Source organism: Corvus cornix, chromosome 7 (assembly GCF_000738735.6).
Source record: "Corvus cornix cornix isolate S_Up_H32 chromosome 7, ASM73873v5, whole genome shotgun sequence".
Lineage (NCBI taxonomy): Eukaryota > Metazoa > Chordata > Aves > Passeriformes > Corvidae > Corvus > Corvus cornix.
Window position 1 is genome coordinate 20,578,742 of NC_046337.1, and position 17,477 is coordinate 20,596,218.

A 17,477-nucleotide genomic window follows, 5' to 3' on the forward strand; every position below is an offset into this window, starting at 1 on the left:
GGGGGCGCTCCCGGCCCGCCGCCACACACGGCCACGTGACAGCCTCACATGGGCAGCATGGCGGCGCCCAGAGCCGCCCGCGCGCTGCGGAGCGGAGGTGAGTGCGCGCCGCCGCCGGGGTGAGGCGTGGGCCCGGCCCGGCCGCCGCTCTGCCCTTCTCGCCGGCCGCCGCTCTGCCCTTCTCGCCGGCCGCCGCCGCGCCGCTGCTCAGTTGGCGCTCGCTTTGAAATCGAGGAGCGAAAGGTCCCGCCGCGCATGCCGAGGGCTGCGAGAGAGTGCTCCGCCGGCCGGGGCGCGCGAAGGCGTCCGGGCGGGGGGCGGCGTGTGGCGGCGGGACCTCGCAGCAGCGGCCGCAGCTGTCAAGTCTCGGCTTCTGTGAAGGCGTGTTCCCGGCGGTGTGCTCGCCCGGCGGTGTGCTCGCCCGGCGGTGTGCTCGCTCGCCGGCGTGTTCCCCCGGCGGTGTGCTCGGCGTGGGGCCGGCACACGGCAGCTCCCGCCGTCCCGGGGCCCCCGCGGTGCGGTGGAGCTGCGGGAGTGTTTTGCTTGAGTTTTGCTGTGGTGATTTCTGCTGCTGAAGTAATCTAACATAAGTATACGTGTTTCTTCTGCCAACCCGTTCAACTGCAGAACTTCTTACCTGCTGGCATGCCCGTCGGTGTAATGGCTTTTCAGCGCCCGTTGTCCCCCGTGCCCTGAGGTTCTCTGAAAAGCACTTTTTCTGCCACATAACCTTTCACAAGCGAAGGTTATGTGCCCATATCCTACATCCGTCTTCAGCCCCATGCGCACTTAAAAACCCAATGTCTGTCATCCAGTTAAAAGAACCAAGCGAATAAAATTTGGTAAGCCTTCCTACCTTCCCTTCAGGCATCGAATCTTGTTGAGCTTCCCTAGGGGATATGCTTTTACAGAGACTTGAGAAAGCTAAACTGTCATAGTTAAGACAAGACTGATTAAACTAAATCCGATTTTCTCCGAATTGGACAGTTCAGTATAATTTAATTTGCAAATACTGAAAGACGAAAGTAATTTAAATTGGGTTTCTGTTCACCTAAGGATATCTGTTCTACCTAAATTGAACGAAATTACTTTTTTATAGCCTCTTGTGTGTGTTTGTTTGTTTGTTTTAATATAGCTGATGTGTTTTTATAAATGATGAAAGTTTTCTTTATTATGGAATTGTTTTTACATAAGTCCATTGGAGCAGGAGAGATCTTGGAAGTTTGTATATGTGTTAAATGCTTCCTCCACGTATCAGAAGGACTTAGGCTAGCCTAAAAAAAGCTCTTTATTATAAAAAGAAAAAAAAGAAAATTATTTGACTGAAACATATTAGGAAGTTAAAAAGTACTTTTCAGTAGTCATATGGGGAAATTATTTGAATAGTTTCTGCCTTGCTAGTGTCAGAATTCAAACATTTTCAACCCCAAAAGAAGGCACACAGCTCTTTTAGGGTGTGAGTGGTTTCCACAAACCTTTGTGAAATTCTGCATGCTGGAATGCTACATTTCAGAGTGGACTAGCAGTGGATTGAACTGCATTTTAGCTGTCACCTTTTCTTGAAAAGTATTCAAAAATAATTTTACAGGTGATGCATAGAAGTGTGAATTAAATTTGCTGTTTTGTAAAAGAAAACTAGGAAACATCCAGAACACAGACACATCAAGTCACTGTCACAGTTTGTAGTTAGAAATAGTATGGATTGTGTGCTGGTTCACTGGCTTGTAAACGGTCTAATTAGATATTATCACAGTTTCAGGTGTTATAATAATTGCATCTGTGATACTTTATTGGTAATAAAGTAGAAGACATGAAAGAACTGCATTTATATCTACAGTTCTATCTTAGATGATTTAAAGCATAGTAATCTCTTACAGATCTATTTATTTCATACAGGTAAAGTATTGTAGAATAGAAGCCCCTAATTTCTTGTAATGAAATTTCAGGGCTTAGAGCCCCAGGGAAATAATTGATGAGAAGACATCCCATGTAAAATGAGTTACTTATTGTGATAAATACTGATATAAGTGATTTCTGATCTTGCTTCCTTAACGATGAATAAGTATGCTGTAATAATCTGTGTGACTTACTGTGGGCCGGGTTTTTAAAGTCAGGTCAGTAGAGACTGACGCGGTGTGATACATCCCTTGGATATGTAGTTTGTGTTCCTAGGCTGGCTGTTTGCTTGGTAAGGGGCTGAGCTGCCTCGTTCAGCCCCTTGCGGAACTGGGAATTCATCCGCAGGCTCCTCGGTGGGAAACCTGCTAGTAGTTCACAAACTGCACCTGGCTCGAAGCTGTTGCTGTCTCCAGCACCACAGAATGTGAGATGTTGTGAGATGCTTCTTCTTTTACTACTACAGAGCCTTTTAGAGATGTTTGTTTTCAAAATTTTTCTAAGACTGTTACTCTTTCCCCTCTGTTAGTAAAATGAGGAGGAAATACCTAAATGGGGTTTTAAACTTTTTTTTTTTTTTTTTTTTTTAATAAAAGCAGGGGGACATAGCTGGAGTTCATTCTGTTGCAGTACAACTTCAAAGCCTCACACTTTCAGGTTTGCCCAGAAGTGGTGAATCTCATCAGAAATTACTTGGGGTCTGGTTTGTTTTCTTTTTTTTTTTTCTTATTTGGGCCATATAGGTCACAAGTTTGGTTCACAAGCCTTGTCAGTAATGCATGGTTGAGTATTGTCTATACTTCATAGTTAGGTTAGCTGAAATTGAATATATTAAAGGAATAATAAACTCTTCTCCAGCAGGGTATTTCTATGAAAATCATCAAACTATTCTGAAGCATTACACAAGCTAGAAACTTTAGTTGGACTAATAAAAGATGGTGTAGCAAGAGACTAAGGCAATATGAAGTGATCTGGTTCATGTGCTCTAGATAGAGTGCAGACGTGTCATTTTACGTAGTTTTTCTTTCTGGTCAGACATGGCTTTGCCATTTAGGATGGTAAAACTGGTAATCAACTTTTAAATTGCCATTTTATGTTGAACTCTGCGTGTTACTGTACAAAAGTGTGCTAAGGGGTCTCCATCTGGGAAGTGATTCAATAAATAAAGTACCTGCTTTACTGAATCTTTTACGAGCAGTATTTCTGATACAGTTCATTTCTTGCATTTTTTTAATCTGCAGACCTTGGTAATGCTCATGGTTTTACAAAATTCAAACTTTTCAGTATTTCTAAGGGGAAGTGAAAGGACTCAAAATTAGGTGATTTTCTTTTTTTTTCCTGAAATCAAAGTATGCATTTCAGATTTTTTTACTGCCATATGCTACTGAATCAGTGTTTCCTTCTGATGGTGCATTGTGAAACAGGAGTTGTATTTCTTTTTTTTTAATTGTTGTAGCTTGCTCTTTGATAAGAATATTAAACCACAAATTTCAGCTTACTACATACTACTCTTGTGTTAAGAATGAATCATAAAAGTCTTCTTAGCACTATTAATATTCAAATGGTAGAAGTATCTCTTCGTCTGTACTTTCCTCACTCTTAAAGAAATTCAGAAATGTACAACTCAAACAATTAATCCTCACCTATAATAACTTCCAGTACTTTTAAGCTAATGCTTTTTTAAAAATTAAGCACAGAATATCCAGATAACAGTTTTGGGGAGACTTGGCTGTTTCCTGGTATTCTGGACTTACAATTAAATACTTCTTGTAATTCTAAAGTTTTTTGGCAAATGAGAAAAAGTTATTTCGAACTTGTGCAAGAGAGTTTTCAAGATCAAATGTGCTTGTCTGCACTGTGCAATATATGAGTTAGGCAATTAGCTGGTAGAAAATATTAATTCACATTTTCCATTAATTTGTAGACAGACTCATGTCTCCAGAATTTAATATTAGCATTATGAGCTGCAAGTGATGCGTGGTAGAAGTTCAAACCATTTGATTGTAGTACACTTTTACCATTTTTTAATGATCCTAAGGTAATTTCATCCCTGTCTTGAAAATAATCAGTCAGGCGGGGAATTATTCCCATTTCAACTGTGCAGCAGCTCTGGGGAAGACATGCACTTTCATGGTTTGAGGCATGAGAGAAAAAATATTCCCCTTTCAATAAAGTGTTTAATTGTTCTCTCAGTTGAGAGGTAATGTATGGTTGGCAGCACACTGTGTTTTTTTCTTACAAGATCTATCACTTCTGGCTGTGGGTGGATGTGTAGGGTGTGGTTTCTCTGTGAGCTTAGGTTTCTCAGCATTAGCTAAGATTGCCTTTAAATGAAGGAAAGTCATTAGCAGATGTCCTGGACAGCTGCTGAAGATCAACATTTTCTGCCACATCAACAGCTTTACTGACCCACACCTACTCTTGTAGCCATTCATTTCAGACTAAGAAGTCTTTTCTCCTTTGTAGGAAGGTGCCCATTGACCTGGCACCGGGGCGTCACCATTGTGGTTACAGCTAAAATCCACACAGAGACACAGTTAAGTACAAGTTCCTGAAGAGTACTTAGTTTCAGCTTTTTGCAAATGCTTTCTCTGCTCTGCATGCCTTATATCTTGGGTGCCCAGATCCCAGGCAGTGTCCTGTATCTGCCAGTGTTTAGTCTGTGATAAATGTATTAGGTACATTTTCACATGCCAGAAATTAAGGAAAGTAAGCCTAGCCATAAGCCTTCGGGCAAAATTGACCTTCTTTGAAAATGTATTTTGCATGTATCACTTTTCATTTTGCAGAATTTTCCTTAAAGCTCACCTGGAGCTTCCCCTAAGCAGAAAAGAGCTACTTCCTCTTTCCATTCCTATCACAGAGCTCTGACACTTTTCCGCCATCTGCAGAAGCTCACTGCCCTGGTGTGGTGATTTGCTGAAGGGTCATTGTCCAGCTTTGTGCATAGGCTACTGATCCTGAAGTAAAATAACAGAAAGCTCTGGGAATGACTCTAGCAAGAAAGTGGGATGCCCCATCATAGGGAGTTGTCTTGCTGCTGTGCTTCCAAAGTGGATTTTACAGTGCTGTTTCTGTCTTCACAGTTGGATGTGGGCATATCTGTGAGCGAGGACTGTTTGCATGCACAACTTCTACATTGCCTGCCAGAGTCTGTTGTCCTTGTCTGGTGTTTCCTTACCTGGCTGCAGATGTAGAAGCAAAGGCTCAACGTAATACCCTGTAACAGAGTGGAAAGTCTGAAATGGAAAGTCAGTCTGTGATTTTAATTCAAGATACGCAGTTCAGTGCTGCCTCTGGGCAGCACAGGTGGCAAACTTTTTCTCTCCTTTTGGTGTTTCTTCAGTCTTCTACTCTTCAGGCTCACAAATGCAGTGTTAACCAACACAAAGCTTAGTGTTGTTCTGCAGAGAGCCAAATAACTGATTTAACCTCCTCTATACTCATACAGCAAATCAGTGAAATGAAGGATAGCACTTCACAATCTTTAGAGGTAAAATTAAAGGGAACAAAAATACAGGCTCCTAAAATCTATGCTGGAAGATGACCCTGCCAAGCCTATGTGCGCGATCAAACTGTGACGTGTCTGGCTACTTGGTCCTTGCATGTTCTGTTACTTAAAGCATCAAGAATAGTGGTAGAGTATATGACAAATCTCTGGTGGTCTCTAAGCTTGTTCAGAGTAATATATAGCATTTGAGGAGAAAGAATGAAGGATTGAATCCTTCCTAAAGAAATTCTGGACCTCAAATAGTGAATTACCTTGTATTTTAGAGCAGGTAGCTTCACTCCCTAAAATCACAGGATCAAATGTCCTGTGAACATACAGTAAAACAATTTTTCTGGCTCTGAGAGTTCACAGTGCAGATAGCTAAGGCAGACAGAAGGGGCTGAAATCGTGAGCACTAGCTGATGGATGGAGAAACTCTAGCACCAAGGGAGTAATTTCTGGAGAGTTTTATGGCAGCACAGCATCAGCAGGATGAAACAGAGCCTGAGCCTGCCCTAGTGCCTGCTGCTCCTAAGTTACAAGGCAAATGCACTTTAGCAGTGGACATAGGTAAAGTGGCTGTCTAGATTTAGGTATAGAATTTCTTTTGCTCAAGTTTTTGCACTGAATTACCCTACCTAGACTAGAAGCTGAATTTTAGGTGCACATAAAAACAACATACCACATACCTGTAAAGTTTGGGCTTTGTGTGTCGTGAGTGTTTTCTAGCTGTGCAGGAGAAACCCTATTGAGCCAGTCTGGCACACTTACCCTCATTTCTTGTGTGGCTTACTATGTATAGCTATAGTTGGAGTGTAAGGTTGAGGCTACCAAAAAATATTTCTATGTTGTCATGGTATTTTCTTTTTTTTATTTTGAAGAGATGTGAATTTTGGCTGAAGTCACCTTGAAGACAAGCTACTTCTGGTTTTGAACCTGTTATGGTTCTAAAACCGCAGTGGAGGTCTGTGTCATGAAATCTAAGCTGGTTTTCCTTTCCATGATATTCGGATATAGCAGACATGATTCTGATTGTGACAGTTGTGAATCAGGAGTAAATTTAAGCAAAATCTTAGGAGCTTTTGAGCATTCTTCTGTGACAGTCCTGCTGGTCCAGTGCAATCTGTGATTTCAGAGTAGTGCTTGATCATGTATGCAGTCTGAAAAGACCTTTTCTGTGCTAAAACCATCTGTAGGACACCCAGTTAAAATGATCTTATCAACTGCGGATTGAATAATTCCCCTTTTTTTTGGTTCCTCCTTCCTTCTTCACTCCCAAACAAGCACATTCCTATAGCACTTCAAAATGCACATCTGGTGAGAGTCTTGTTGCCTCTTCTTCTCTTTGGCAGTTTGACATGGTGATGTGCCATCATGTGTAGCTTGCAGTGCTTCTAGACACCACATCCCAGTGCTGTTGATCTAGCAATACTTATTAGCATTAAAATTTAATTTGAAAATATTTTGAAGTAATGTTGTGGGACAGAGAGTGGGTTACAGGGCATTGACTTTTTTTTTAATGTTTTGTCTATTCAAGCCATGTATATTTGTCACAGTGGTTTCTTTCGTAAGCATTTCTATTTAAAATCAATGTTTGTTAAAATATGCTTGTCTGCCCAATCCAACTTTCATATTATCTATGTGAAAAGGCAGGAGAATGTATATAAGGAGCAATCTGTATGTTGTAAACTCTCTGCCTTACAGTTATTGCATCCTGTAGAAAGAGGCTGTTTAGCTGCAGCCTTGTTTTAATTTCATTTTTTAGTTTTCAGTTACACATTTCTGGAGTCCCCCTGACCACTGCTGTTACCTGATGGCGCCTATATTTCATCAAGTTTAGACAAGCAGTCTACCTGGACTTAGGCCCAGAGGAGCTGCCATAACTGATGAACATGATCCCCTCTGCCTGGGAATTCAAGACCTATAGAACCATGATTCCCAAGGGAATTGAAAGAAAACTGTATTCAGACCATGCCTCTTGCTTTTTTAATTTTCTTTGCTGTTCTTATGTAGCATTGCCTTGTACTGATGGGTAGCATACTTTACCACAAGTGAAATCTGGTACTGGTTTGCTGATGATTAGGAGAAAAGATTCTTTTTAACCTACCCTGAAAACAGAAGCAGGAAAGAATAGAGCACTCAGAGACAGAAGTTGCTGTGACATCTCTTCATTACTGCGTACAAATGAAGTGACGCGTTATTAAACAAAATAACAACAAATGTTGCAGCAGTACTGTTATGATGTTGGGTGTTTTTTTACTGCATCATCATTTTTAGGCTTCCAGAGTTTAGTGGATACAATTGCATATTTTAATTTTGTTCTTGTATGCTGCTCTTTAATCTGTTTTGTTCTGCAAGAAAAACTGCCTTATATAAAGATTGCATAGTATCTTAGCTGTAGAATATTATGGTGGATTTTTTAATTTAGAAAATGTTTTTAGACTTTTTTTATGATTGCAGAATGAATGTTAGTGTTCAATGTAATTAAATTTAATTGCATTTCCTGTATGTTTTATTTTTAGTTTGCTCTTATATGCCTTTGTTTCCATTGGGAGTTGTAGATTTGACACATTTTTTTTAAAAGCATGGTGTTGGCAGTCAGACAAGCTCACTTTAAATCGATGAAATAATAAGCTTAAATGTCTTCTAAATGTGGGGAACTTGTAGTTTCTGCATAGTGATCAGGAGTTGTTTCTTCATTTTGTTTCAGATTATGTGGCCTTGTTATTTTTTTTTCTTTATAAGTTTAAAACAGTAAGGTGGGGAAGAGTAATTAAAGGCTGCTTCTTTCTTCTTATTCTATCTTTTATACCCAGGTCAGCTGGGCAGACTGGCAGAGTTCTTTTAGCTTCATACATTTTTGCCATTCATTTATCTTTTACTGCTCATGTTTGCTTAGCACGTTGTACCATTACTTGTAGAAAGACTGTTTTCTTTGATATCTTAAGAAAAAGTGGGGTTTGTTTTTCTGTTATTATAACAGTTTGTCTGACTGACTTACATTTTTAAACATGAGCTGTTTACCCAGGGAGGAACTACAGTGGCTGGAGAACTTACTAAGCTTTGGTTTCACAAATGTGAAGACTGAACAGATAAGGATTCTCAAATTTATTTATTTATTTAAATCTAGTGACTAATAAACATCTGAAATAAAGATGTCATTACTAAAAGGTCATTATTCATTTTCTCTGTGTAAAGGAGTATAAAGTCTGCTGTAGCACAGCACAGGTATTGTATTGTTCACACCTTCCACGTTTCTCATCTGCTTCAAGTTTGACATTCCTGGTATTTCCAAGGTTTAAAAAAATAATGATATCATATATTTTTAAAACTCAAAAAAGTTAAAAGTATTATCATGCAATATAGTCACATTAAGATTTTTTTTTTCAGTCACCAACAGGGAAGAGAATTATCGTTCTTGAAGTCAAAATTTCATTACAAGTTTTTAACAGTTAGAGAACACCAGAGGAGTAAAGCTGTTTCCTTGAATTGTGGCAATACTCAGAGGCCACAGGCTTCAGGGTTCTGTTGTCTGACTTGCAGGGATCTCCCGCTTTGGAGTCTATGCAGCAGTTAGAAATAAATAGGGAGAGAGGCAAAGGCTTCTGCCAGTGCAGAGGCTTTTCCAGCTCACTGCTTGGTGGTGAATCAGTTTGAGAATCTATGTTGTGAATCTCACTTTGGCATCTCATGGACTTCCCACTTCCTGGAGTTGGTGATCCTGGTGGGAGCTAGCAGTCTTTGGGAACTTACCAGCTTTGGAAAAGGGAGGGTGTCCAGCTAGACTGCCACTCTGCCACTGCCTCACAGTAAAACAAGTTCTCCTATGGCTGTGTGGCTGAAGAGAAGGTATGATGTCAACACAGAGTGGGGCTCAGGTCCTACATGGACTAGGAGCCAGGAGCTAGGGATATTTGGTGCTGGTAGTGTGCGTGGCTTTGCATGAGTCACTGAAATTTGTGTGTCTTTCTCCACCTACAATGCAGATATTTATCTACCTTGCAGGTGCATTGGTTGAGATTAATGAGTTGTTTGTAAAGCACTTTGAAGATGAAAAGCTCTATAAAAATGCTAAGTATTATTATGTATGAGCTCTTGAGTGCATAATGGCTGTTTGCCTGCCAGTATTTAAAGCAATTTATAACTCACTAAGTATGAAGGCATGGTATGAAGTCAAGTTCTAGTTTCCATTTAGGAAAAGTCACTTATAGTTTTTGTTCACCAGTTGAGGTCATACCACTGGCCTTCGGTGTTATCTAGAGTGAAAACAGACTCAAGATTTTTTGAAAGGAACTGTTTAAAAACATTAAAATCATGGGCTTTTTATAAGGGTTTCTTCTCAGTTGGTCATTTTTTACCCTCTTTTTATGACTTGTGTTTTGATTGCCAAATTCCCACATTTTCTGCCTTTTTTTGTTTCTCCAAATGCTTCTTCTGACACTTAGACTTTCTCTCCCTGACCTTTACGTCTGTGTCTGCAGTTGCCATCAAAGCTATGTTCCTCTGCTCAGTGGCCACACGACACAGGTTTCCTTAGCCCTTCATCTACCGATCCCTCACTTTGGGGCTTCCATGGCACTCCTTCCCTGAGAAACCTCCTGCCCCAGATGCACATTGCCAGCCAGTGCTGCACAGTATGGTGCTTTTCTGCAGGGTGCTTCTGCAAAAATGTCACAGTGAAGTGGCTGGCAGGCAGGCAAGAACACTGCCCAACAACAGGAGGGACAAAGCTGCCCTGTGCTTGAGAGCACACCTCCCTAGCTGTGACCTCTTGGTTCACTGTTCTTCAAGCTTTTTGAGCATTGGTTTTTGTAAGCATCCTCTAGTGGCAGTGTGGACTCCCATGTAGGAAGCTGAAACAAACTGATAATGAACTTACTTTCTAAATAAAAGTATTGCTATCAAATTCCCCGGTTTTGTCAAGTCACAAATTGAAAACAACTGCGCATTGTTTGTTATGTATCAGCACCATGTAGTCTGTCCAATTTGGATAATTAAATATTCCGTTTAGCCCCAGTCTGGGTTTGCTGCATTGGGTTAGAGATGGGAAAGAAACAAATGCCTCATCTTTAATAGATTCACAGTCATATATAATTACTTAACTGCAGTCTCCTTCACTTCATAAGATGTGTCATGTAACCACAGTAGTGCATGTTTTAACTGTAGGAGTAAAATGCAGGAGAGTATGCATGAAAATTTGCATACCACAGAGTAAGGTCTTGTAGTTTATTGGATGCAATTCAGGCAGGAAAATATAGTATGTGGCTATGTTTAGTATAATAAGAAGTGTCAGAATTCTCTGTTTTGTCATAGTTATTATATTATATTGCTATGTTTCTAAAATTATCTAGGAGAAATGATTGGTAAATGTTACCAACTGAACTGTTCATTGGCAAAGGGCTTTATCTGCATGATAACTGGCTGTTCCTTGGAGTACAAGGGAAGTTTGAATTTATTTTTTTTTAATTCCCTCAAGATACTTCATATTGAAAAAATTATTTGAGTGAAAAACACTGGAAATGTTTTATGACATTGAAACAAAGTATGGAAAGTTTGTTCGTTATCCTTTTAGACATTATGTCCTTTCCAAATCTGTAATGTCTTTCCCTTCTTAATTTCTGAAGAAAAAGGAGAATGTTGAAAACCAAGTGTTCAACAAGCTGCCTTGCTGCATGGAAGCCTTAGAAAGGAGAATAAAGGGCTCTTCAGAGTTCCTTGGAGGTCTTTTGGCAGACATACTCTGTAGTGTGCAGCCTGAGAAAACTTCCATGAGTGTTTTTGAAAGTCACACTGTTGTCTTTTGAGTTTAGATTATAAATATCCAGCCACTCTAACCAGCTCTATAAAGTCTCTAGCTTTCACATTTTAAAGATGTTTATTTTCAGGTATTCATTGTTAAAACCTGTTTAAAGCTATGTTTCATTTTAGATCAAGCTCATTTTGAACCATGAAGAACTATTGCAGTAATGAACACGATCTAAATTTGTATGTTAATACTTACAGCGTATCAGATGTTCTCTACAGAAATGTGTACACTTCTCAGATTATCTGTTTCATGCTTTCTTGTACATAAATTTAAATTCAGTCCTGCCTTATGTATTTTTTAAATCTGAAAGTCAACAGATGTGGCATAACATTGAAAGAAAATGACAAGTTTGTTGCTCACATGAATTCTAGCTGTTGAGTCTCAGATTTTCTGATAGACACAGGTGAAGATGGAGTTGGACAAAAGCAACAGTGAACTCCTAGCTTACTTCCTTGTAAAACGGAGATGCTTTATGTAAGAAATGGTGCAGTCACTGCAGATCTGCTTGTATTCTGCTTGACTTCTCAGCTCTTGAGTGTGCTTGTAAACTCATCTAGACTTGTTGAGTAGACTTTTCCGCTGGACAAAGTGGATAGGCTTCTCGCAAAGACATGCTGGTTTGACGCTGAGAGGAAGTGTTGCCCACAGCCATTTGTTCAGATCTGAGCATCAAGTCACATCCATGCCTTGTGAATGAAATGGTAGGTGATGACAAGGCTTAATGTCATTGCCATGTGCTTTTTGAGCTAACATCTGTGGGGTGGCTAGGCAGGTCTCACCTCTCCAACCCATTTCTGGTTGTTCTGCACTGATTACTATTAACATAATTCCTATGAGTCATGGCAGAAATGTGTGTTCTTTAAAGAAGTAAATAAAGTAGTGGGTCTTGTCTGGGTTTACAAAGGTTTGTTCATGCTCTGACATACCCTGCTAAATCAGCAGACGCTCAGCTCATGAGAATAGTTCTCTTCCAGTTGCTCAAAAAGATCAAGTTGTACCAGCAAGAATTATTTTGCTGTTATAGCTCTGTCCCAGCAGCTTTCTGAGTAGTACCATTATGTTGTCTGTTAGTTTTGAGTTGTAGAGTACTCTTCTTAACTAATGCATGTTTTCTGGCAAAAATTTAATTGCAGAGCAAACCAAAGATTGCAGAAGTGACTGTTTCTAAAATCTGCTTGATAAAGACAGTCTTGTTTTTGTTCATTTGGATGCTGTTCTGTCCAAATAACTCTTCTGTAAAAGCTGATTCAGAAAATCAGATACAGAATGATGTAGCTGGTGGACAGACTTTGGCAGGGCTTGCTGCAACAGTATCCCCAGCTGTGGGAACCAGATGGATGTTGCAAATGGGTTGGTGGGGTGTTGGCAGCTGAAAGTTCAACCAGATGAAAACAATCAGCTGGGGTGGCTGGGGAAAGGCAGCGGTTTTCTCATGTCCTGTCTGATGTGACAAGCAGTGAGAATGGACTACCAACCACTGCAGGATGAGCAAGCATGGCCCAGGCATGGGCATAACGCTTCCAATGACTGTGCCATTGCTAGGGGAACAGCCATGTCAGAATCAACTTTGTTGTAGCTCTTTGCCTACTGAATGCAGAAAACATCAGGAGCCTTGACGTTTATAAAGTTGTGGCCAGGGCTGTAAAACTCAAATTCACAGGCACATCACTTTTCAGTAGGGCATGCATGTAGATTGAAACAGACTTCACATTTTCCATGTGAAAAAAATGTGCAGCAGGATTCTTGGCGTGTAATTGACTGAATCTAAAAGTTCTGAGTTGAGTTTACAAATTAGTAATTGATTAAGTGGACATCCCCATAGAGAATTTCATAGATTACTGCCCAGTTTTGCAGACAAGGTAGCTAAGTATGTTCAGGAGAAGTGCCTGTCTTATTTAGCTGGCAAGTTAGATTATCTTCATCTTGTGGAAAGCAAAACATTTATTTCTTCTTATAGATTTACTATCTGTGCAGAAAAGACTGTGTGAAAAAAGGAAAAGACTTTTCAGTCTAGGAAAAGGAGTTTGAGACCTAATTCCTTGCAAAGACTCCTTTCTTTATCTAGCTTAGAAAATCAGACAGTGGAATAGTCCAATAAACTGTACAAAGTGAGTGAATAACCTCGTGAAAATAGTTCAGAAATTAGATTTGGTTTTTTTGTTTTGGTTTGGTTTTTTTTAGCTTAATAATGTATTTTTTTAATAAATGAGTCTGAATGTTTGGTACACAATCATCCTGTTACTTTCTGCCTGTTTTATACTTATGTTCTTTCCTTTAGCATTTATTAGAACAGCTTCCCTTTCTACAGAAGGGCTATGTTATTTATAAATTGGCATTTTATTTGCAGTATGCCATATATGAAGTGGACCGTAGATGGTAGTTACATTGCTTGAGAATAGAACCCTTAATTTTGATGTGTTTTATAAACAATTGGCAATAAATGGCCTCATCCTGTGTCCTTTGACTTTAGTGGGAGCTCTAACAAGTGTGTTTATGCCAGAAGAAGCCGGCTGCCAGCGCAGCGGAGCAGGCAGTGCGCCTTTGCATTCAGCACAGTTGTGTGTCCCCGTGCCAAGAATGAATTTTGCCGATTCAGATTTGCTCAGTTTGTCAACACACAGCTCCCATTGAACTTCGCAGGACGAGAATCATTCTTGGCACGGGGCCGCGGGCAGCCCAGGGAGCGGGGCCGGCAGCGCCGGGAGCTGTGCACTGGCCAGGGGAGCAGCGCCCAGCCTTGGCTTCCCAGTTTCCGAGGCTCCCGTCTCCTGGAGCATGTGTTTGCTGTTGTTGGAGTGGTGGGAAGAGTCAGTGATAAAAAGAGATTTCCTAGGTTAGTTTTCAAGGCTATTTTTTTGTGTGTGTGGCTGTCTGGATGATTAATGTGAGTAGGAAAATACTGTTGACCCATTTAAATCATGTTAGACAACATCCATTGCTCATCTACATAATGAAATACACACTGAACATTATAGCCTAAGTATAAGAGCCAGTGAACTACAAAAATAATATTTTACTCATTTAGATTATGAAGTAAAATATAGGACATTAGTACTAATGATAGTATTAAATTTTAAGCCATGCAAATGGCAGTTGTCAGTGAAAAAGAACTATAAGTTGAAAAGGCTATTAGCATTTCAGCTTTAACAGTTAATTTGAGTAATTTATTTTTTCTGCTAGTGTGCAGCTTTAAAAAGTCTATATGCAAAACATTTAATAGTAAGTGCAGAAGTGTTTGTTTTATATTGTTATTTAATTTCAGTCATTAAAGAAATGTTAGAACTTAATTTGCAATATTAAAATATATTAACATTTTATATTACCGACAGTAAACTGCAATTTTTACTTGGGTAAAATCAAATATAAAAAATATATCAAAAATAAAATTATTAGTAACCAAGAGATGAAATCATTTTAAGCATTTATTTAAGTACCAAAGCAGAAACTGTAGCCTTTAAAAATACAGATTTTGTCAAATAGAAACAGAATTGTCAGCATTTTAAACTAAATACAAATTTTAAAGTACTGAATTTAGGCTGACAGGTTTCTATGGTTACCTACCTTTCCAATAGTTTGGTGAGATGTGTAAATTGGCCTGTGAGTCACTAGTAATTATTTGGGTTTTGTTTGTTGTAGTTGTAATTCTGTGTTCAGTTTGAATCTAATACATTTCATACCACATGCTTTGGTTTATGTATATTTTAGTGTGTATGATTGACAGTGATTGAGCATTTCTTATGGAGTGCTTGGTTTTTTGTCATAAGTGATGTATGTTGGTACTTCTGAAAATGTAAACAACTTCTTCCTGTATCACTGTTTGATAAACAGGGATTTTTATGCTAAAAAGTGGTCTTTGTAAATGTTAACCGAGGAGATAAGTGAAAGGTGTTTAAAAATAATTTAAAACATCTCCCAAACATTATATTGTACTCTTCCAAATTTGATCCATAATTCTGTCATTATAATTCATTCAGTGACCCAAATGTCACATATTTATGAATAAGCTTCCAAGTTACACATTAATAGCGCATAGTAATGACTGACAGGTTTAAAAATAAATGTTTTAATCAGGATGCTACAAGTTATCTGCAGCAAGCTCTTGATTAGAACATCTTCCTTGTGCAGAGCATTTTCTTGAAATAAAAATAAGAGCTTATTTCTACCACCGCCACAGCAGTTTAGCAGAAAAAGGTCTAAACTCTTAGACCTCTCTGCTCATATATTTTGAAATCTGGATTAGAGAATGTAATTCCCCAACCTTAGACTCATCACTCTAGCAAAGGACACGTATGTGTTTTCTCAGTAAAGACTTACTGTCCTAACATAACTTGTGTTTTCATGTGAAAACAGGACAATACAAGTAATTAATAACTTTTAACACAAGGCAAGAATTACTACTAGCTGTCAATTTTACCGAATGAGTAGTAATGTAATCTTACTTTATGAAGGTATTCATCCCAAAGTTGCTAGCCATGTGCACTTTTTTTCTTAATTTTGGGATAAGACTGACCTATGATTCAGAAATCATCATGTGTCCTTAGAGATTTGGCTGCAGGTGTATTCAAAATACTTATTGCAGGAAAAAGACCAAATACTTTTTCTCTTCCCATGTGTCAAGCTACACAAAACATCTTCATACAATGTTCAGGAGCATTCCTAAATTTCCTACACAAAGATTACTCTTATTTGAGCAGTGTTGCTTGCCTACTAAAAGGGTGGGAAATGTTTTTTATGGTGATCCAGACATATTTTTTCCATTTCAGGTGGAAATTTAAGAGGTTAAAGTAGAATTTTTTTTAACATTTAATACTGTGTCAGGCATGTATATAGGACATAAATATGCCAGGTGAAAAACAGTTGTTTCACAGAGCACCTGAAAAGATTTTAACCCAGTAGGATTCAATGAATGTTAGAGCTGTGGGTGGGTGCATACAAACAACAAGATTTGGTATTGTGCTGTGTGTAAGGACTGTTTGAATAGCTTATTATTTTAGTCTGGAACAACTGCTATTTTTTAAACTAACTTGTTCCAATAGCTGTTACTTCCCTACAAAATCAAAATAATTAATACAATAACCAATCTTTCAAGCAAAAGCAATTTCTCTGAGCTTTTAAAAAATCTAAAGATAGATAGAAAGTGCTTGGAAAATGTATTTAAATATGGAAGCCTGAGCAGATATGTTTCTCATTCTAATTTATTCACTTTATGATAGATTAATTTACTCAATAAAGGAATGCAGTAACATAAGAGGAATGTTTCTACTGCTAGTCAGAGAAGTTGAAACTTGCCAGATGCTGTGATCTGGAGCCTAAATTCCCTTGATAGTAACTGTGATTGAAACCCTTAATATTGCTTTGTCCAGCTTTTGTACTGGACTTGTCTCATTTTGTGGAGATATTGCTTTAGACAACACTGTCTTTTTATTTTCCTCTTCTGTTTTTCTATCAGAGAGAGAAAATGTAGTAGAAATAACATTAGGATGGAAGGCTCTATTGGAGAACTGCAGTGTCCTGTTCCCAAAGTTAAGTCTGTGCAGCCTGATCCCGTGTTCTGTAATAGACAATTCATTTCCTTTGGTATATTAATGAATATGTCTCAGCTATAGTTAGATTGTACTCTTTATTTTTTAAATCCTATAATAAAAGGGGGAAGTACTGTTTAATGATATCAGAATTTTACTCAATTTATTTCTTATACTGCCTTGGTGTAACTCTGTGTTGTGTATATATACAGAACTGCTCAACTGGTCAAAGGAGGTTTTAAGGATGTAATACTAATTTTTTCTTCTTGTTTGTTAAAGTTGTACTGTCAGTTGCTGCTGATAAAAGGTGGCATCGAGCCAGCTTCCTGAAGGAGCTGTGGGGAGGGTCATGGCTTGTCATGACCTGGGCACTGGTACTTGAATGTTGTTATTATTGGGATGAAGTACCCTTAGGCTGTCATCCTTCCTGTAAATAGAAGGGGTTCTGATTCTCTGTGGTTTCCCAGTTTACCAACTTGCAGAACAGCTATTTTGTTGGCCCTAAGTTTGACTGAATAATGAATTAGAAGCACAGCACGATTCCAGAAGGCACTGATTCATCATTTTAGTCTGTTAGTCTAGACCAGATCATAGTAAGTAAAGGCAAACAAGAATCTGTTTCCCTATAGTTGATAAATTTACAAACTGATTTGTATTGGCATATAGCCAATGAATTGCCCAGTTCCACCCTGTATGAAGTAAGGCCAGAATTGTAATTAGCAAGGAGCATAACTGAGGGCCAAAACTGACTTTTTTGGTGACA

At 38.9% G+C, this 17,477-nt stretch overlaps 1 protein-coding gene across 2 annotated transcripts in view; it reads left to right on the forward strand.

The window, feature by feature from the left end:
- The window catches only part of METAP1D (methionyl aminopeptidase type 1D, mitochondrial), a 47,371-nt gene continuing 29,894 nt past the window's right edge, over positions 1–17,477 (forward strand). The window contains exon 1 of one of the 2 annotated variants that reach the window (XM_039555166.1): positions 1–97. In XM_039555166.1, the coding sequence (XP_039411100.1) occupies positions 49–97 (49 nt within the window). In that variant the 5' untranslated portion in view covers positions 1–48. Of the gene's footprint in view, positions 98–220; positions 843–17,477 lie in introns of those variants that run through there. The other variant, XM_010406780.4, reaches the window with a different exon arrangement.